Source organism: Vombatus ursinus, unplaced genomic scaffold (assembly GCF_900497805.2).
Source record: "Vombatus ursinus unplaced genomic scaffold, bare-nosed wombat genome assembly UNPS02014802.1, whole genome shotgun sequence".
NCBI lineage: Eukaryota > Metazoa > Chordata > Mammalia > Diprotodontia > Vombatidae > Vombatus > Vombatus ursinus.
Genome location: NW_020954580.1, coordinates 15,638,130 through 15,660,124, shown reverse-complemented (window position 1 = coordinate 15,660,124; position 21,995 = coordinate 15,638,130). Strand labels below are relative to the sequence as shown.

The following is a 21,995-nucleotide window of genomic DNA, read 5'->3' as shown; positions in this document are numbered from 1 at the left end:
GAATAGTTTGCCAGTTCCTTCTTCAGCTCATTTTACAGATGAGGAAACTGAGGCAAACAATGGTAAATGACTTGCCAGGGTCGCATGGCTAGTGTCTAAGGCCCGATTTGCACTCAGTTCCTCCTGACTCCAGGACTGGCACTCTATCCACTGTACCACCTAACTGCCCCCAGTGATAAGTAATTTTATCATCTTAAGAGAAGAACATAAAAGACATCATGGTAAAGAAGGCATTGGCTTCAGATTCAGAGAGACTTTGGTTCAAGTACTACCTCTGGCACATACTAGCTGTTTGACCCTGGACAATTGACACTGTAAGCCAAGGACACTCTATCTGTTGTTAGAGACAACTTCTGATATTAAAGGACTTAATTGTATGTAGATACAAATCAAATACCCAATTATGGAGGGTAGGATTGACAACCCTCAAAAGAAAACAGAGTTGTAGATGAGGGTTAGTGGAGAAAAACCTTATGCAATTATAACAATTGATAGTGTCGCATAGAGCTATCCAAGCACCTACAGTCACTTTATTATGTGGAGGTAAGGAAGAGGATGTTAGAAACTCAGAGGGTGATAAAAACTAAGTCCTCCATTGTGATTAGCAGAAAGCAGTCAATACATTTGTTTTCTCCATTTAAATCTCTTGTTCTGTGTCTGCTTAAGTCTGTATTACACAAGACCTATCCATAGACTTTTTGACTTTATGCGTGTGTTTTCACCCAATTCATTGCTCTCATTGCTCTGTACCACTCTTTCCCCATGGGATTGAACACTGCTGAAAAGCAACCCCAGCCCTTCTTCTCTTTCAGGTGAAAAATTTTGTCATATGGTTGATAAGTCTTGGACTTGGATTTAGGAAGACTGGAGTTCAAATTCTGCAGAGACACTTAATAGTTATGTGACCCTAGGCAAATCTTTAATTTCCTCATGCCTTGGTTTTTTTATCCCTATAAAATGGAGATAATAAAAAGACCTTCTTCAGAGGATGGTGGCTGTTGTGAAGATCAAATCAAACTAGTTAATATCTTTAAATATCTTTGCAAACTTTGCAGTAGTATAATTGCTATCATTTCTCATCCTTAAAGCTAATTTTGGGCATTAAAGGCTTTTAATATCCTTTGGCACAGGATCAGGAAGGTTCATTTTGGTACTATCCATTCCAGTCCAATCTGGAGAGAAAGCATTTTTTGTCTCATTTAAAGTTTTTTCATAGTATTTTTCCAATTATATGTAAAGACAATTTTTAACATTCATTTTTAAAAATTTTAGAGTTCCAAATGACCTCCCTCCCACCCTTGCCCACCCTTTCCCTAAGATGGTAAGCAATTTGATATAGGTTATATCTGTTCAATCACGTAAAACATTTCCATATTAATTGTGTTGTGAAAGAAGAAATAGGCCAAGAAAAAAAGAACCATGAGGAAAAAGAAAGAAAGTAAAAATGGTATGCTTCAATGTGCATTCAGACTCCATCAGTTCTTTCTCTGGATGTGGATAGCATTTTTCATCATGAGTCCTTTGGAATTGTCTTAGATCTATGTATTGCTGAGAAGAACTGTCATTCATTGTTGATCATCACACAATGTTGCTATTACTGTGTACAATGTTCTCCTGGTTCTGCTCACTTCACGTACGTCTTACCAGGTTTTTCTGAAATCAGTATGCTCATCATTTCTTACGATACAATAATATTCCATTACAACCATATATCATAACTTGTTCAGCCATTCCCCAATTGATGGGCATCTCCTCAGTTTCTAATTCTTTGCCACCACAGAAAGATCTGCTACAAATATTTTTTAACATGTAGGTCCTTTTCCCTTTTTTTTATGATCTCTTCAGGATATAGACCTAGTAGTGGTATTGCTGGATCAGAGTATACACAGTTTGATTGCCCTTTGGACATAGTTCCAAATTACTCTCCAGAATGGTTGAATCATTTCACAACTCCACCTACAGTGCATTACTGTCCCAATTTTCCCACATCCTCTCCAACATTTATCATTTTCCTTTTCTGTCATATTAGCCAATCTGATAGGTGTGAATTGGTACCTCAGAGTTGTTTTAATTTGAATTTCTCTAATCAATAGTGATTTAGAGCATTTCTTCATATGACTTTGATTTCTTCATCTGAAAACTGTGGAAAGGTATTTTCATTATCTCTTATTGAAGTGTTGTATTATCTACAACAATGAGCCCTATGCCACAAATACTGAAAACATGAGCCCAAGATGGAACACAATATAAGCACACCCTAAGGATTTGCGACCTTTTTCTGACCCCTCCTAACCATTTGGGGTGTATAGGGTATTCAAGGAGGACTAGCACCTCTGGTGTGAGGGCTTGCTGAGCCCTTTTCAGGGCTGCTTAACCACCTTTGGTGTCTACCTGGCACTCAACTCTCACCTGTGACTCCAAGAAACTGTGCCATGTGCAATGGCTGCACACCAGTAAACTATCTCATCAGACAGGCTAAACCAGGTTGAGGGCAACTGATAGGCCACAAACCTGTCAGTGAGTTAGGGGAGAATCTACCCCAAGCATGTGAAGACTTCCCCTAACAGAATGGACAGATGAGAACAATTTGTTTCAACAGCTATGAAGGTGTCTGAAGTGGGCACTGTGGAGTGCATAGAGCTTGATCAGACATCGAAGATGCCAAGGCTATCTACTGTATCCTAAGCCATCTTCAGTCATCTTGACTTCTGTCTTGCCACTGACCTTTGATGGCTCTGGAAGAGAGACTGAAGCTGACAATGTTGTACAATTCTACCTCACTTAAATCCAGTCCATGCATGAGTTAAGATGTCACTCTGATATGTCTTTGGTCCTCTTTGAAAATAAAGGACAGAAAAAAAACAACTTATCATTTCCATTCCTGCCTTTCCACAGGCTCCATTTTTCCATCAATAGTCCCTGAAGCAGGCAAAATGGTTTGGGGTTCCTCATCAACAGCTCAGAGGGTAACTGAGCAGCTTATGACCAGGTCAGACCTATACTTTAGTAATATCAATTTGACTGGTATATGGAGATATAATGAAAGAGATTGAAGTCAGGGAGACCAAGTAGGAGGCTCTGGCAGTAATCTAGGTAAAAGTGGATTGATTAGGTCCTATTATAACTTCTGAATATACAAGTATAAAAGTGAAATTGTTCTTGTTCCATAAAAGTTTACATTTTATTAGAGAAAGGGAGATATAACGTTCACAGTTGAGTAAATGTGAGATATCCACTTAAATACACAATGATTAGAGGCAGGGAGATGGATGATGAAGAGAATGCAGAAAGGCCCTTGGAAGGAAGAACTACTTGAACAGAGCCTTGAGAAGAGATGGGGTTGCAAGAAGTGGCGGCAAAAAAGATGAGCATTCTAGGTATGAAGGGCAGCTGAGCAATGACAGTGACTAAAGATGGAATGCTGTGTGCAGAGAACAGAACAGCCAACTTTGACTGGAGCATCGAGTGTGTGAGGGACAGTAATGTGTAATCAATCAGAAAAGCTTCTTGAGCAGAGAAGGGGGATGGCCAAATCCAAGCTTTAGGACTCATTTTGGCAGCTGTGTGGAAGATGGATTGGAGAGATGCACAGGGGACAGGGACATGAATGAAGAGATTATTGCAATAGTCCAAGTGAGAGAGAATGAGGGCAAACCATGGTATCTGGGGTATGAGTAACAATAGCTGGTGAGGATGAGTTGGAAAGACTTTGAAGAAGAGATTTAAAGCAAGGTTTTGTTTTGGGGTTTTTTTTCATTTATTAAGTTTTCACATTTCTGCCTCTATCTTTCAGGATTATAAAATAAAAACCTCTACTTTCTTTTTCTTTTTAAATACATTTATTTATTTATTTTTGACATTTTTTAAAATTTTAAGTTCTGAATTCTCTCCCCATTTTTCTTAAAAAACAGAAATATAAACCAAAAAAATTGACAGTGAGTAATGAAAAATTCCCCAGACACAAAAATCCAATTTAAAAAAAAAAAAGCTTTTGGTCTGTCAGCTTGTCTGACATCACAAAATAATCCTTAGTAAACAACATTTCTAAAGCAAGCCTGTCCTCCTCCCTCCCACTGCTTACCCACCCTTCAACCTTAAAAAATAACTAAGAGGTATGCTTACTTACCACTTGGAATTTTTTCTTTTAAAATACTTATACACACAAATCAGTCACCCTTTTAAAAAAAAATCTAAAAATTAGGAAATAAAAAACATATACTTTTTAAAAATTCATTTTCATTTCATTTCCAATTCTAATTCTCTCCCTGGCATTATCCCTTCCCTTCCCTATTTAGAAAGCAAGAAGAACAAAACCCATTACCAATATGTATAGTCAAACAAAATAAATTTCCAAATTACCCATGTCCATGTTTCAATGTTCACTCCTACTCTATATCTGGAGGTGGAGAGTAAAAATATAGCTTTTCCAGAAGTTTCTTTCACTTCCTCCTCTCACCCAATAATTTCTAATAGCATTTAGCATTTCATGCACCTGTTTTAGCTTTCCTGAAAATGGACTGAAAGCCAACTAGGATGGGAAAGATGATTGTATTTCTTCCAGGGTATATGATATTATTGATGCAAGTATTGTAAGTGGTAAAGGACACATGGGCAACAGGTTAGAATTCTCACTTAGCCTATGAGAGTCAGTAAAATGGCAACATTCCACCTACCACCAATTCATTTAATTATCTCATAAATATTTAGTGAGCACCTTCTATGGATAAGAACACTGTGTCTAAGGCTAGAGGAGATAACAAAATCAATGAATATGGTTATTGGCCTCATGGAATAGTGTATCTAGATGGGGATAAGAATAATTAGGTCTTCTGACATCATGAATGAATGAATGAAGCATGTATTAAGTGCTTAGTGTGTGCAAAGCACCATTCTAAGTGCTAGGGATACAAACAGAAAAGTAAGACAGTCCTTGTCCTCAGAGTTTGCATTCTAGTAGGGAGAGAACACAAATGGAGCTTTTCAGCTACAAATCAAATGGGAAAGTCTCATGGTCCTTTGTTACAGTGGCAAAACAAATATTAATGTATCCTTTAATGCCGTGTTCCCAGATAAAATGCCAGTTTCAGATGTTGAACCATTTGACAGTGCCAAGCACTTTGGTGGCAAGAACTTTCTTTTTCATATTTTCAGTAGCTATGCCTCCAGTACCTGTAAGAGCAGTTATGCAGCCACATCTTCCCAGGCTTCCTTCTCAGGAATTCAGCTAAAGGCACTGGGCTAGAAGCATCGCTATTCCCAAGGCTCTTTGCTGAACTGTCTCCATCAGGGTTTGAGGTGGGGGTAGTTTGACTTGCCTGACACATGTTACCTCCTGTCTGGCCCTCAAGGTGTCTTACTGCTTTGGCTAAACCAGATTACCTGGCCTATGTTAGTTGACAGTTGGTGGGGATGACTGTTCCCCCCACCCCATTTTCAATAGGAGTTGTTTCACCAGATGATAGCTGGGAGGGCAAGCTGTGATCTGGGTGGAGGGGAGTGTTGCCACTCCCAGATGCCCTGTGCCTTTCTGCCTATTGGCAGCAGTTGGTCACACTGCTGGTAATGAGAAAAATGAACCTCTTCCCCACAATTATTTGTCAATCAATCAATAAGAATTTATTAAGTGCCTACTGTGTGCCAGGCTAGATTGGAAGCAGGTATGATTGTTTAGGGAGCGCTGCTATTTCCAAGACTCTTGGTCTCAAGATGGTGGAATATCTCCATATCTCCATCAGGGTTTGAGGAGAGATGATAATCTAAGTTGTGGTAATGAATGTTTTACTTTCCTGGCATATACTACCTCCTGTCTCTCCCACAGGGTATCTCTGCTTCAGCTAGGCTGGTTACCCTACCATGTTCTTACTCTTTTTACTGCATGACATTTTTAGTTAATTCAACCCTGATATGAGTAGCCCTTTGTCCACTTCTTAAGATCTAGTTGAAGTATCTTGCTTTTCTTTCCCATCAGGAATCTGACCTGACTTTCCGGTTGGCCAGTGGTCTTGTTATTTGGCAGCCAATGTGGGAGCACAGACAGCCTGAGGTCTCTGCCTTTACAGCTCTGGTGAAACCTATCCGGAACATCATTACAGGTAAGTAGTTTAGAGTCCCAATGAGGTGGAGTGAAAAAAAAATCTCTTAGGAATCTTTGCTTCTTTGCTTCTTTCTCATGTAAGCATGAGGATGGTAGGATGATTTTCTCTTAATGAAGAGGCCATTAAAAAGGCAGTTCTTTCTGATAGACGACTTTTGCAATCTTATGCAGCATCTATCAATCAATAAATATTTATTAAGGACACTTAGTAGTGATACAAAGCTTAGCAAATGTGTTTACACGAAGAAAGTAATGCTAAATTTTGATCCATAGTGGTAATACACTGTTTTGACTTGTTTTATAACTTTGATAAGCTAGCATCTTTCTTTGTGTTTGCCCTTCCTGATGATTCATCATTGAATTCAATCCAACAAGTACCTGTTATTTGCAAGGCACTCATGTTACCCCTTATCCTCAGATAATGGTAAAACTGAGGCTTATCTCAAATGGGAGTGAACTTTTTAGTGTTAATAGTCTCTTCTTGTTAGAAAATTAAACTGCTGAATTGCTGATAAAACAAATAGTAGCAAACAGTGGAAATTCTGAAATAAATTTTAAAACTGGACATTTAGATGACCTCCGAACATGTGTTCAGGAAAATATCTTTGTAATTTCTTCAGAAACATTTTTGCATAATATATCATATTCTTTTGTTTTTGCTGTTGAAATGAAACAAAGGCTATCTAAATCCCCACTTCAACCCCGCTGGGGAATTCTTTTCATCCTTGTAGCCAAGAGAAGTTCTCCAATCAACAATCAGAGTCAGGCCTGTGAGTCACCAAATCAGGGCACAGGTCACTCAGAGGTAAGTTTATTATTACAATTTTGATGATTTTTCCACCAAATCCCTCTCCAATGCCAGCAGGACACAAATGGGGAAGGTCCTAACCAAGTTAGAAAGGCTTCAAGTACAAGCTTAGCAATAGCATAGGTGCCTGTCATCCAAGGCCTGGCCTACTCAAGCTTAGAAAGCTTATCATCTCTTCATCTATAGGTGATTAATTTTTGATCCATAGACACTCATGAAGATCACTTTCTAGGGGAAGAAAGGATCACAAGATCATAGATCTAGAACTGAAAAGGGCTTGAAGCTCCCTGGTTCATTCGCAAATTTTGGCATAAATTTTGAAAGGAATGATGGTATACTGGTTAGAAGACCTGGGTCCAAATCCTGCCTCAAATACCGCGTCACTTAAATTCTCTGTACCTCAGTTTCTTATTCTTTAAAATGAGTGTCTGGGACTTGATGGTCTCTAAGTTTGTTTCCTCCTCTAAATCTCTGATCCTATGACTTCAAAGGTTATCTTGTCAGTTCTCTTTATTCTACAGAGGAAGAAACTGAGGTCAAGAAGCTGAAGTAACTCGCCCCAATTCATATAGGTAGTAAATGTCAGAAGCAAGCCCTGAATCCAAGTTTTCTGATTCCAGAACCTTTGGCAGAGGGAATGCTTACACTGAGGACACTGTATTTTCTTGAATTGTTGAAGTAATGATGATGTGAATTGAATTGTGAATTATTGAAGTAATGATGATGATTATAAAAGTAATACCTTGCATATCCCTAGAAGTTCTCCTCTTAAAATGCTCCATTATCTTCTTTATCCATTCACTCAATCAATTTTAAGGACCTACTATGTACTCAACATTATGCTAGATATTATGAAGGGACATAGAAAAATAGTATAAGGTAGTCTAATCTATCTTCCGGTAGTTTATAGTCTTGGGGACTCAAGGTCTAACCAATATATATACTAGCTATAGCCAATAGGTAATTAAATGTTAAGTCTGAATTTCTATTTAGATAAGGAAAACAATGAGATTAATATATGTTAGGAAGGTACCATGGAGGGAATGAGAAGTGCATTGGGCCTTGAAGAATGAGGAGATTTTGTGTAAATGGAATAGAGATGGAAGAACATTTTAGACAAGGGGAAAAAAGGGATCCAAGGACAGGGAAGACAGCCTTAGTAGGGTGGAAGGTATGAATTGGGGAATTGTGAAAAACGTGATTGGATTAGGTACAATGGGGTAAAGTTATAGAAGGCCTTGAAAGCTATTCAAGGAGGATTTCTGGCCAAGAAGGCTACCTGAACTGGAGGCAGACCACCTGGCTCCCACATTCTGAGTCCAAAAAAGTCCTGAAGTTCACACCAGACCAAATAATGATTTTTTTTAAAAAATCTAATCATAAAGTACAGTAGGGGATTTCTTTCATCTCTGAACTGTACAAAAATTAGCCAGAAACCAAAGGGCAATAGGAGGGAGGGTCACCACCAAACCAGCCCTCATACGTAGCCTACAAGGCTCTGTGTCTGGAGACAGCAGAAGAACAAGGCTAACCTGAGAAAGTTCCTGGGTGGGACCCTTAGACTTCTCAAACAGTGACATTGGCTAGCAGTCAGTGTTGCATGATAGCCCTCAGATAAGGACAGCCCAGGCCCAGGATATCTGAAGTCCTAACACTCTCCTGAGATGTTGAAGAGGACCCTGAATATCCAGCATTCTGACCCTCAAAGATCTGGGGAAGAGGGGTGACCCAAGAAGTGATGGTCTGTGCAGGAACCCAAGCAACCCAGGAATATGAAGTAGGGCTGACCACCAAGAGCACAGCAGGGAGCAGAGTCAGTTCCTGGCACAAAGCTCCAATTGAGGAGAGATGAGAACACACCAAAGAACATACCAATCAATACAAAAATAGAGATCACCCAAAATATAGAGTAACTCTGTAACTACTGCAGATACATTCAAAGGCAAGGCAATGCTGGAGCCAGCTCAAACTGGTTTGCAAAAGCAGATTTTTAAATGTTCAGTGTGAGCATTTGCACGTTAGAAATTGGCAAATGCTATATAAATCAGTTTGATTTATTGTTTTGTTGACTCTCTAGATTTAAGAAAGAGATGGAGAAAAGGTTAATATAATGCAGACTAAACTTTAAAATGTGTTATATGAACATTGGTGGGGGGTGGGGTGGAGAGCTGGTTAAATATGTACTAGCATACTCCTGCAAGGTAAAGATGCATTTTCCACAAGGACTAAGAATATCTAGAAGAAATGAAGGAAGAAATTTTTTTAAATGAAGTAGAAATCTCTGGAGAAAAGAATTGGAAAGGGAATAAATAGCTTAGAGAAGAAACTGGTAAATCTTACCCAAGGAGTAGAATTCTTGAAATTGAGAATAGATCTAACAAAAGAGTGACTCTAGGCAATAGCAAGAAATATTAAAATGAAATCCAAAGATTGAAATAATAGAAGAAAATGTAAGCTATCTTATATCAAAACATCAGACTTAAAAAACAGACTAAAGAGAGATAGTTTAAGAATTATTAGACTCCATGAAAGCCATAATTAAAAAAAAAAAGACCTGGACACTATATTAAAATAAATCAGAAATGAAAACTGTCTAAATTATTTAGAAGAAGGCAAAATGTTACCTTCTGAAAGAAATTGAAAAGAAAAGTCCCAGGGATGTCATGGTCAAAATGCAAAGCTCTCCTATCAAAGGAAAATGTTGCCCATATCCAGAAGGAACCAGTTCGAATACCAATGAACTAGAGTCAGTTATCATTATTGTCAGTGAGTCTTATCACCAAAGCCCATGAGATTGAGATCTCAGGTTGTTGAAATAACCTTATCTGTGAGAAGACTGATGAATGTGCAATTAACCATGATGGTAAAGGTTAAATATCCAACCAGAAAGATGAATTGGGTCTTACCTTTGATGAATGACTCAACAGAGGGAACCTTGTCTTGCAAAGTTAATGTGCAGCTCCTGCTTTAGTCAGTATTGCTCTAATGCATCCCATGTCTATTTTCAGCATCTTCTCTTTATATAATTCACTGGATCATTATTTGATTAATTGTTTGGGGATTGCTCTTATCTTCCAAGTACTGTATCATCTTGGCACATACTTGGAGAAGTTCCAACAGAAGACCTTTGGACATTGCATTTATGCCAGAATTGTTTTTTAATGTATTGATTAGATTTGCTGATTTTTCTTTACCTCTTTTTCTTTTTTCTTTTAAATAATCTTGCCTTATAAAAGACAGTTATCTAGGAGGGGGAAAGTGAGGGATACAGGGGAAAAATTTGTATAAAATTGTATAATTGTTTTAAAAATTGTATAAAATGAGATAGTCACAAGAATTTATTTTGAAAGGATTTTTGTTGAAAAACATCAAACTGAAATTTATTTTTAAAAAAGGAAAAGAAAACCCTTGGACAAACATGGTTAGTGGCTGAATATCCATCCTAGCTTATAATATGCAACAGATGGGGAATATGAAGAACTGGATGTTCTAAATTTGTACATGTACTGTGTGATCAATTAAAAAAAATACTTAACAAATATAAAGATTCCATGTATGTTAAATACTAGATAATACTAGAAGATAAATATGGAAACAATTAATTCCTATTGGTTTCTCCAACCCCCAAGGGTCTGCAGGTAGTGGGTGAATCATTCCAGTCAGATTCCGTCTCACCCAGGGCCACCATTTCTGGCTGCCATCGGGGAAATTCCTTTGATGGAAGTGTATCCTCACAAGCATCCCTAGACAGAGGCCCTGCACATTCAAGGTAAGGAATTTTGATGTTGAAAATTTCATGTGTGTGTGTGTACACATATGTATACATGTGTACATCTATGTACATGTTTATATACACACATATACGTATGTATATATAAACACATGTGTGTATGTTTATATATAAAATAATATGTGTCATTCAAAGTATAAATGGATAGATAATACATTTGTGTGTATATAGAATATATGTATGTATATATCACAAACAATGAATACTTTGATACATACATCTTTTGCCTCAACTTATAAAAAATTGTTTACTGTATATTTTTTCTTTCCTAGTAAAATAAAATCAGTAAATACACGTGAATTATCTGACTAAATGAGTAAATCCCTCAAAATTTCACAACTCTGCCCTTTAGGTTCCATATTTATATATAACAAAACCTCATTTATTTGGGTGAATTGGGAGAAATGTCTGATTTAGTGCAAAGTTCCACTTGGAGAATATTCTTAAAGAAATACAGTTTTATTATTTTCAGTTAAATAAAAAGACTTCACATGAGACTTAAAAAAAGGTTGCCTAGTGCAACAGTTAAAAATGACTTTATTATACCAATTATGCATAAATAGGTACTTTTAAACTGCTTGAGACTGTTCTTTTATAGAATTTAAATATTTTCTTTATAATATTGTTTATGAAACTAATTTGCTTAGCTAATACATTCATTTTTTTCAGTGAACATTTATCAAGCACCTGTCTGAAACAGCGGGTTCTGAAATTAGTATTATTTTATGTTTCAATTTAATTCACCTGATATTAATCACCTTCTATGTACAGAGCCCTTTGCTAGTATTGGAAAACCAAAGATGAAAAATGACACAGTCCTACTCTCAAATAATTTACTGTCTTTTATGAGAAAAGGCATGTAGATAAGTGGTAATTCAGATTAGAACATGATGACTGAATAGAAGAGGTCAGAGGTATGCCATTACACCTCAAAGAATCTGCTTGTGCTGTATTTCAAATTAACAATGGGCAAAGAACTCCTAATAGTCAATGAATTTGCCCTGTGCAGCTCTGCCTCATTTAAACCCAGTTCACATTCACTTTCTAGTCAAGACATCATCCTCATGATTCCATTGGTCCTCTTCAAGAATGAAGGACGAACACCATTCCAGTAATATGTATATAATAATTAGAATCATTTAGCGAAGATTAGCATGTCCCCAGTGCAAGGATGACTTGAGCCTTCCTTTCAAAATTATTGCATGATCCATCTACCTTGTTTATATCTTGTAGGTACATAGTGGTTTACATGTTTTCTCTACCATTAGAATGCCTTTCTTGAAGACAGGGACTATTTTTGCTTTTCTTTTTATCCCCAATGACTGACTCATAAAAAGAGATTGATAAATGTTTGATGAATGCTGGTGTACAAATGCCCCCATGACAAAACAATAATAATAATAACAATAATTAGTTAACATTGACATAGCACTATGTGCCAAGTATTGTGCTAAGCACTTTTCAAATATCATCTCATTTGATCCTCACAGCAATTCTAGAAAGTAGGTACTATTATTATCCATTTTATAGATGAGGAAACTGAGGCAAACAAAGGTTAAGTGACTTGTCCAGGGTCATACAGCTAATAAGTATCTGAGGTCAGATTGGAACTCAGGTCTTCCTGACTCCAGGTCTGACACTCTGTCCACTGCACCACCTAACTACCTCTACCTGTTTGATCTAACAAATGCACTTTTATTTCAATTACTTAGGTACATATCTTTTCTCCTATTAAAGTATAAATACTCTGAGGCCAGAGACTGTTTCTATTCCCAGTACCATAATGCCCAACAAATCACACTCTTGCAGCCTGGGCAATTCTTGTCCATATCTTAACACAAATACTTAATACAGGAGCTAACCAATGAGCCAGAACCCTTCCTTTTGTTCTTTTACTGTTTCATGAAAATGAAAGTAGTACTTGGGCTGTCTGTATGTTAACCTTTGGTCATGTTCCGTGTACTTCATCTACTTTTCTTGCAATACATCGTCAAGACATTCTTCTTGATACTTCTCCCCCTTAATCCATTTTGGACAAAACTGAAGTTTATCACAATGGGTCCTTCCATTGATCTTTGGGTTATTCATAAAATTTGCATTTTTTCAAAATGATAGTGTTCCATGAAGCCATATAGAATCACCAAGAGAAGAAGGGTGTTAAAGGGAAGGGAATAAGCATTTATTAAGCACCTGTGAGGTTTTGATGATTGCTGGTGTACAAATGCCTGCATGACAAAATAATAGTAATAATAATAATTAGTTAACATTTATATAGCATTTACTATGTGCTAAGTGCTTTTTACAAATAATATCTCATTTGATCTTTACAACATTTGCTATTATTAGCACCCATTTTATAGATGAGGGAATTGAAGCAAAGGTTGTGTCTGCATTGAAATTAGAACTCAGGTCTTTCTGACACCAGGCTCTGCACTCTATCCACTGCGCCAACAACAGTGGATACAACAGTAGATAGCAACAGGCTAGCTGCCTGTTAAACAGATAGGTCGTTTAGCAGTGAGCAATTTGGGACCATTGAAAGCATTACACAATTTACCCAATGTGATCACAGAATCCCAGGCATAGATAATCAAATCTAGGAACTAGAAAGGACTTCAGGGGCCACTTCATTCAAATTACCTGAAAAAGAATCTCTGCTATAGTATACCCCGTAAATCGTCATTGTTTGAGGACCTCCAGTGAGAGGAGAACCCAGTACCTCCCAAAGCCATGTCCATTCCTTTTAGATAGACCAGATTATTAGGAAGTTTTTTCTAACATCAAATCTAAATTCTTTTTCTCACACCATCCACCTGTTCTTGTTGTTTCTTCCCTTTGAAGCTATGCAAAATAAAGCATTCCCTTTTCCACTTGATAGTCCTTCAAATACTTGAAGGCAAACTATTAGGTCCCTTCCCCCCGCCCCCATCTTCTCTTCAGTTGAAACATTTCCCAGTTTCTTCAATCAATCCTAATTTGTGTTATCTTAAGAACCTTGATAGCTTCCTCAATGTTTCCTCTTGACCTTTTGTTTTTCCAGATGAATTTTATTATTTTCTTTTCAGCTCTACAAAATAATTCTTTGATAGTCTGATTGGTATGGTACTGAATAAGTAAATTAATTTAGGTTGTATTGTTATTTTTATTGCACTAGATTGGCCTACCCATGAACAATTAATATTGTTTATATTTGTCTCTGTTCATGTGAAAAGTGTTTTATAATTGTGTTCATGTCGTTCCTGGGTTTGTTTAGCAGGTAGTCTCCCAAGTATTTTATATTGTCTGCAGTTATTTTACATGTAATCTCTCTTTCTATCTCTTCCTGCTGGGTTTTATTGGTAATATATAGAAATGTTGATGATTTGTGGGTTTATTCTATATCTTGCAACTTTGCTAAAATTGTTAGTTATTTTGAATAGTCTTTTAGTTGGCTCTAAGTTTCTTTAAGTATGCCATCATATCATCTACAAAAAGTGAGAGTTTTGTTTCCTCATCGCCTATGAGAAATTCTTTCAGTTTCTTTTTTTTGTCTTATTGCTATAGCTAGCATTTCTAGTACAATATTGAAAAGTAGTGGTGATAATGGGTTTTCCTGCTTTGGCCCTAATCTTGTTGGAAATGCTCCTAATTTATCCCCAATACAGATAATGTTTGCTCTTGGTTTTAGAGAGATGCTGCTTATCATTTTAAGAAAAGTTCCATTTATTCCTATGCTTTCTAATGTTTTAATAGGAATGGATATTAAATTTTGTCAAAAACTTTTTCTGTATCTATTGATGTAATCATATGTTTCATTGTTGTTGTTTATGTTACTGATATGGTCAATTGTGCTAATAGTTTTCCTAATATTGAACCAACCATGTATTCCTGGTATAAATCCCACCTGGTCATAAGGTATGGTCTTTGTGATAGATTACTGTAATCTCCTTCCTATTATTTTATTTAAAATTTTTTCATTAATATTCATTAGGGAGATTGGCCTATAGTATTATTTCTTTATTTTTGCTCTCTCTGGCTTAGGTATAAAACCATATTTGTGGGGCAGCTAGGTGGCACAGTGGATAGAGCACCAGCCCTGGAGTCAGGAGGACCTGAGTTCAAATCTGGCCTCAGACACATAATACTTCCTAGCTGTGTGACTCTGGGCAAGTCACTTAACCCCAATTGCCTCACTAAAAAAAAACAAAAACAAAAACCATATTTGTGTCATAGAAGGAATTTGGTAGGATTCCTTCTTTACCTACTTTTGCAAATGGTTTATATAATACTGGAATTAATTGTTCTTTAAATGTTTGGTAGACTTCACTTGTAAGTCCATGAGGTCCTGGGGGGTTTTTTTCCCCTTAGGGAGCTCATTTATATCATGCTCATTTTCATTTTCTAAGATAAGTATTGTTGAAATATTCTATTTCTTCTTCTGTTAATCTGGGTAATGTGTATTTTTGTAAATATTCATCCATGTCATTTAGATTGTCACTTTTATTGTCATGTAGTTGGGCAAAATAGCTCTGAATAATTGCTTTTAATTTAATTTTCATGAGTTGTGCATTCACTCTTTTCATTTTTGAGACTGGTAACTTGCTTTTCTTCTTTCTTTTTTTAAATCTGGTTAGCCAATAGTTTATCTAATTTCTTTTTTATAAAACCAGCTCATGGTTTTATTTACTAGTCAATGGTTTGTTTTGTTTTGTATTATTTTATTTTTCTTTCAGTTGTATCAACCCTTCCTTTGATTTTTGGGATTTCCAATTTGGTGATTAATTGGGGATTTTTAATTTGTTTTCTAGTTTTTTTAGTTGTATCCCCAATTTGTTGATCTGTTCTTTCTCTCTTTTGTTGATATGTTTAGAGATATAAATTTCTCCTTAAGTACTATTTTGGCTACACCCATTGAATTTTGGTATGTTGTTTCATTGTTATTATCTTTAATGAAATTATTGATTATCTCTATGATTTGTTCTTTGACCCACTCATTATTTGCCATTAGATTATTTAGTTTCCAACTGATTTTAATCTATGACTACACAGCCCTTTACTGAATATAAATTTTATTGCATTATGGTTCCAAAAAAGGTGCATTTGATATTTCTATTTTCCCAAATTTGCCTGTGAGGTTTTGTGTCCTAATGCATGATCAGTTTTTGTAGAGGTGCCATGTCCAGGTGAGAAAAAGATACACTCCTTTTTTATCCTTATTCAGTATTCTCCAGAGATCTATCATATCTAACTTTTCTAAAATTCTATTCAGCTCTTTAACTTCTTTCTTGTTTATTTTCTGGTTAGATTTATCTAGTTCTGAGAGGAACAAATTGAGATTTTCTCCTCCCCCTCCCCAAATAGTTCTTTGTCTATTTCCTCTTATAAATCATTTAACTTTTCCTTCAAGAATTAGAATTAATTACTATTGCTTCATTATCTATAGTACCTTTTAATAAAATGTATTTGTCCTGATTATCTCTTTTAATTAGGCCTATTATTTCTTTTACTTTGTGAACCTGATTTCTACCCCTGCCTTTTTTTTAACTTCAGCCTAAGTATAATAGATCCTGCTCCACCCTCTTATTTTAACTCTTTGTGTGTCTTCCTGTTTCAAGTGAGTCTCTTGTAAATAATGCATTGTTGCATTTTGGTTATTGATACATTCTGCTAACTGCTTCATTTTATGGGTGAGTCCATCACATTTACATTCACAGTTATGATTGCTAACTTGTATTTCTGTCCATTCTCTTCTAGTTGTCCTTAATTTTGTTTAGCCTGTCCTATCCTCAAAAATCTGTTTAGTTTTTGATCATGGCCTCCCTTAATTTACCCTCTCTCTTATCACCTCCTTTCTCTTAGTCCCTTCACCTCCCACTTCCTTTTTGGGGTAAGATGAATTTCTACGCTGAAGTACATGAGTGTTTATATATAATTCTCTTTTTGAACTAATTTAGATGAGAGTCATTGCCTGCTCCCCATTCCCACTTTGCCTACCATTATAAAAACTCTTCCTTATATGCCTCTTTTATGTGAGATAATTTTCTCCATTCTCCCTCTCTCTTCCTCTTTTTCTCTGTGTGTTCCTCTTTCTCTCCCTTCCATTCTTTTTTTGAGATAATACCAATGTAATTGACTGACACCCATGTCTTCTGTCTATATAGATTCCTAACTGCATTAATAATATTAAAGTTCTTGGGAATTTCATGTATTATCTCCCCATATAGGAATGCAAACTGTTTAACCTTCTTAAGTCCCTAATGATTTCTCACTTATGTTTATCTTTTTATACCTTCCTCAAGTTTTGTGTTTGAATGTCAAATTTTCTATTTAGCTCTGGGGTTTTTTTAATCAGTTATTCCTGGAAGTCCTCTATTTCACTAAATTTCCCCTTTTTCCCTTAAAGGATTATACTCAGTTTTTCTGGATAGTTTATTCTTGGTTATAATCCTAGCTCCTTTGCCCTCTGGAATATTATATTTCAAGTCCCTCACTATTTTATAGAGATAAATGCTAAATGTATGATTCTGGCTATGGCTTGATGGTACTTGAATATCTTCTTTATTTGCTTGCTATGTATTTTTTCTTGACCTGGAGCTCTGGAATTTATATATGATATTTATGTAATATTCCTGGAAGTTTTCATTTTGGGATCTCTTTCAGGAGGTAATTGATGGATTCTTTCAATTTCTATTTTAGCTTCTGGATCTAAGATATCAGGGCAGTTTTCCTTGATAATATCTTGAAATGTGATAAGTAGGCTCTTTCATTGATCCTGGCTTTCAGGTAGTCCAATAATTCTTAAATGATCTCACTTGGATCTATTTTCCAAGTGAGTTGTTTTTCCAATGAAATAATTTATATTTTCTTCTATTTTTTTTAGACTTTTGACTGTGTTTGTTTCTTGATGTATCATGGAGTCATTAGCTTCCACTTGATTAACTCTAATTTTAAGGAGTTATTTTTTTCAGTGAGTTTTTGTACCTCTTTTACCAACCTGTTAATTCTCCTTTCATAACTTTTTTTCATTGCTCTCAATTATTTTCTCCAATTATTCCTCTACCACCCTTATTTGATTCTTAAAATATTTTTTTGCTTTTTTATTAAATTAATTTCTTTATTTATACTTTTCAACATTCACTTCTATAAGCTTTTGAGTTTCAAATTTTCTCCCATTCACTCCCCAAGATGGTGTGCAATCTGATATAGGTTCTACATATACATTCCTATTAAACATATTTTCACACTAGTCATTTTGTAAAGAAGAATTAGAATCAATAGGAGCAACCATGAGAAAGAAGAAACAAAACAAAACAGAAGGAAAAAAAACCCAGCAAATAGTATGCTTCAATCTGCATTCAGACTCCATAGTTCTTTCTCTGGATGTGGATAGCATTTTCATCATGAGTCTTTTGGAGATGTCTTAGAACCTTGTTATTGCCAGGAAGGGTTAAGTTTATCAATATTAGTCATCATGCAACGTAGCTGTTATTGTGTACAACGTTCTCTTGGTTCTGCTCACTTCACTCAGCATCAGACCATACAAGTCTTTCCAGGTTTTTCTGAAGTCAGCCTGCTCATCATTTCTTATAACACAATAGGATTCCATCGTATTCATATACCACAATTTGTTCAGCCATTCCCCAATTGATGGGCATCCCCTCAACTTCCAATTCTTTGCCACTACAGAAAGAGCTGCTATAAATATTTTTGTACATGTGGGTCCTTTCCCCATTTTTATGATCTCTTTGGGATACAGCCCTAGAAGTGCTATTGTTGGATGAAAGATTATGCACATTTTTATAGCCCTTTGGATATAGTTCCAAATTGTTCTCCAAAATGGTTGGATCAGTTCACAAGTCCACCAAAAATGTATTAGTGTTCCAATTTTCCCACATCTTCTACAACATTTTTCGTTTTCCTGTTTTGTCATGTTAGTCAATCTGATAGGTGTGATGTGATATCTCAGAGTCATTTTGATATGCATTTTTCTAATCAATAATTTTTTGCTTTTTTAAAAAGTCTCTTCAGTACTTATAGGAATTCTTATTGAGCTTGTGTCCTATTTACATTTTTCTTGTAGATATTTTCAATGTCACTGAATTCTTTTGAGTTTTTATCTTGAACTTCCCTGTTTCCATAGAAGCTTTTTATGATTAGGTTCTTTTTTTTGTTGTTTTGAAAGAAATGATTATTAATAACCAATGATTTGGGGAGATTATTAAGATTCTTCTCTTTTTGTTTTATCCTCATTTCAAGATCTCAGTCTCTGAAAGTTGATCTATCCTTCTTCTCTGTCCAGACTGCACCCAGGTGGGGCAGCCATTTTGTTCCACTCAGGTTTGGGTGGGGATAAATTCTTTAAATAGATTGCCAAGGCTTGAGTGTAACTTAAGAAGCAAATGACATAATCAAAGTTCAGGTCTCCAGCCCTTCATCATAATATTCATTTTCTCATTAATTGTTAACTAATTAGAATTGATTGTCACCCTCAAGAATATTCCTCTTCCAAAAGGGCATATAAACCATGACCCCCTAACCCTACCATGATTGTCTTTGGTCTAAGAGAGAGATGGCCAAATGACCATTCTTTTATTAAAGTGCTGGCATTATTAATAAAATGATTAAGTTCCCCAGAAATTATAACTTTCAAACTTTTTAATCATCACATTTGCTCATTTTTCCAGCTTATTTCTTGACTTTGGATTTTATGTTAGAGTTGAACTCTGCTAACATCAGGGAGGGGGTGGAGATGGCTAAACTGACCTTCTGTGGCTAGGTCTGTAGGCATGTAGATTTTTGGTGCTTCCAAGGTGATGTGCTCTAGGGACAATTCTAGTCATTATGCTCCTGATCTGTACTCTGGTCTTTACTGAGCTAGGGCTTCAGCTCCCTCCTAACTACAGACCATCACCACTCCTTGGAACTGTGACCTTGAGCTGAGTAATGGGAGAAACAGCTGCCAAATGGTTCCCAGTCTTGCCACCAGTGCTGAACAGAAGTTTAATCTTCTTACCACTCTTGGTGCCACCACTGCTGTGGTTACTGTCAGCCACAAAGGGTGCTGTTACTGTCTCTGAACCCTACAAAGTGTCCTGCTTCCTCCTCCCCTGCTCCCAGCCAGCACCTACCCCAAGGTTCATAGGCAGACCTTTTAATCCTCTTAAGCTGTCCTAGGCTGGAAAAATGAGATACTGTGATTTTTATTTGGTTATCCTGCTCAGAATTTGATTTGTGGCATTTTTTAGAGGTTGTTAAGAGGATTGATTTGAGGGAGCTCAGCAGAAATGTTCAATTCCCTCTACCATCTTGGCTCCACTTCTACTAAATGTTGAATGATTGAGTGATATACTGCTAACTCATTTAGCTTATGGTTTACCAATACTCCTGAGTCTGTTTCAAAGGAGTTTTGTTTTTGTTTTTGTTTTCACTTAGGCAGTCACTATTCATTTTACCCCGACTTAATTCCATGACTCTGACTGTGTTCACTTGAATTTCTCCCTATGGAATTTCATCCTATTTTTGTGAAGAGTTTCTATAATTAACAAGGTCATTTTGAATGCTATTCCTGTTTCCCAAGGTCTTAGCAATTTCTCAGAACTCAATGTCATCAACAAGCCTAGTGACTATTTTCTCCATTCAGTCTTATGTCATTGATAAGAATATAATATGTATATCAAAAAAAATAACACTAATACATAATTTCTAAAGTTATACATTGTAGGGTAGTTGCTGATTGGCTTTGATAGAATGAGTTTTCTCATGAGGAGTTCCCTCCACAAATCTAGACCTAAAAATAATTTCTAACTTCACTTTTATATTCAAAATAAAGCAAAATGGCATTCCATCTAATTTGCGCTGTTAAATTAGATCCTGTCTTCTTTGTCCTGTGCTGGAAACAAAGATCATATCATCATTTTACATGCAATAGTATTGTGTAATAGTTTATTAAATCACTAGTAATAGTAATAATAATAATCATCATCATCATCATTGAAGTAATAGTAGTAATGAGGATTTTTGCACTATTCCACAGTTTGTTGTAAGAAAGAATAAGTACTCTGTTTTTAAAAATCTATTTCTGCTTCTAACCTTAAAAATCAAAGTAATTGAGGGTAGAGCCAAGATGGCAGAGTAAAAACAGTCACTTGCTTGAGCTCTCCCCCAAACCCCTCCAAATACCTGTAAAAAATGGCTCTGAACAAATTCTAGAGAAGCAGAATCCACAAAAAGACAGAGTGAAACTACTTGGACTGGGAGAGGAGTGCAGTTTAGCATGGGCTGCACAGGCAAAGACCAGGCCTCAGCAAACCCAGAGCAGGCCTCAGGGGACTGAATCACTAGCAGCTATAGAGATTTCAAGACTTCTTAACCCATAAATGCCAAAGACAACTTAGAAGGTCAGTGGGAAAGGTCTGTTGGATCTCAGTGAGAGAAGAGTTCCATCTGGCCTCAGTACTGGCACAGCCCTGGGGTGGCAGCTGCTTCTGGAGCTCTTGGCCCACAGATGGTAGGGAGATCAAGTGGCTGATCAGAGGGGGATTGCAGGGATCTCTTTATGGGTGCTGAGGCAGGATTCTCTTGCTTTGCCTCTATGTGGATCTGGGTTACAGTCCTGGGGAAAGGAGGAATGCTGGTGTGGAGAAGTTTGTGGTGGTGCCGCAGAGGGAATCCTCCTCATAGTTCAAACACAGAAAAGAGTGCTTGTGGTCACTTATAGACCAGAGCACAGGCCAGAAAAGGAGTAAACCCCTGGCCTTTGATCATACCACCTTGGAAAAACTGAAAATTTACAGGTCCCTAGAAGTATCTTTGAAAACAATTGCACAAAACTACTGAAGCTTGGGACAGTACACCTTCCACCTTCCACTGGAAGCAGAGCCCTACCTTAACAAAGAGTTTAAAAGTCAAGTAATTAGCTGAGAACATGAGCAAACAGCTTAAAAACACTCAGGCTATAGAATCTTACTTTGGTGACAAAGAAGATCAAAACATACAACTAGAAGAAAACAACAAAGTCAAAGCTCCTACATCCAAAGCCTCCAAGAAAAATATGAATTGGTCCCAGGCCATAGAAGAGGTCAAAAAGGATTTTGAAAAATAGAAGAAAAATTGGGAAGAGAAATGAGAGCGATGCAAGAAAATCATGGAAGATAAGTCAACAGCTTGCTAAAGGAGATCCCCCCCAAAAAAATACTGAAGAAAATAACACCTTACAAAATAGACTAACCCAAATGGCAAAAGTGGTCCAAAAAGCCAATAAGAAGAAGAATGACTTAAAAAGCAGAGAGGTCCAAAAGCTCATTGAGGAAAATAATACCTTAAAA

At 36.4% G+C, this 21,995-nt stretch overlaps 1 protein-coding gene across 2 annotated transcripts in view; it reads left to right on the top strand.

Annotated features, from left to right (window-relative positions):
• UNC80 (unc-80 homolog, NALCN channel complex subunit) overlaps nt 1-21,995 on the top strand; it is a 218,586-nt gene that overhangs the window by 7,858 nt on the left and 188,733 nt on the right. For both annotated transcript variants that reach the window (XM_027873743.1, XM_027873742.1), the window contains exons 5-7: nt 5,969-6,092; nt 6,826-6,899; nt 10,532-10,671. In XM_027873743.1, coding sequence (XP_027729544.1) covers nt 5,969-6,092; nt 6,826-6,899; nt 10,532-10,671 — 338 coding nt within the window. The remainder of the gene's footprint in view (nt 1-5,968; nt 6,093-6,825; nt 6,900-10,531; nt 10,672-21,995) is intronic.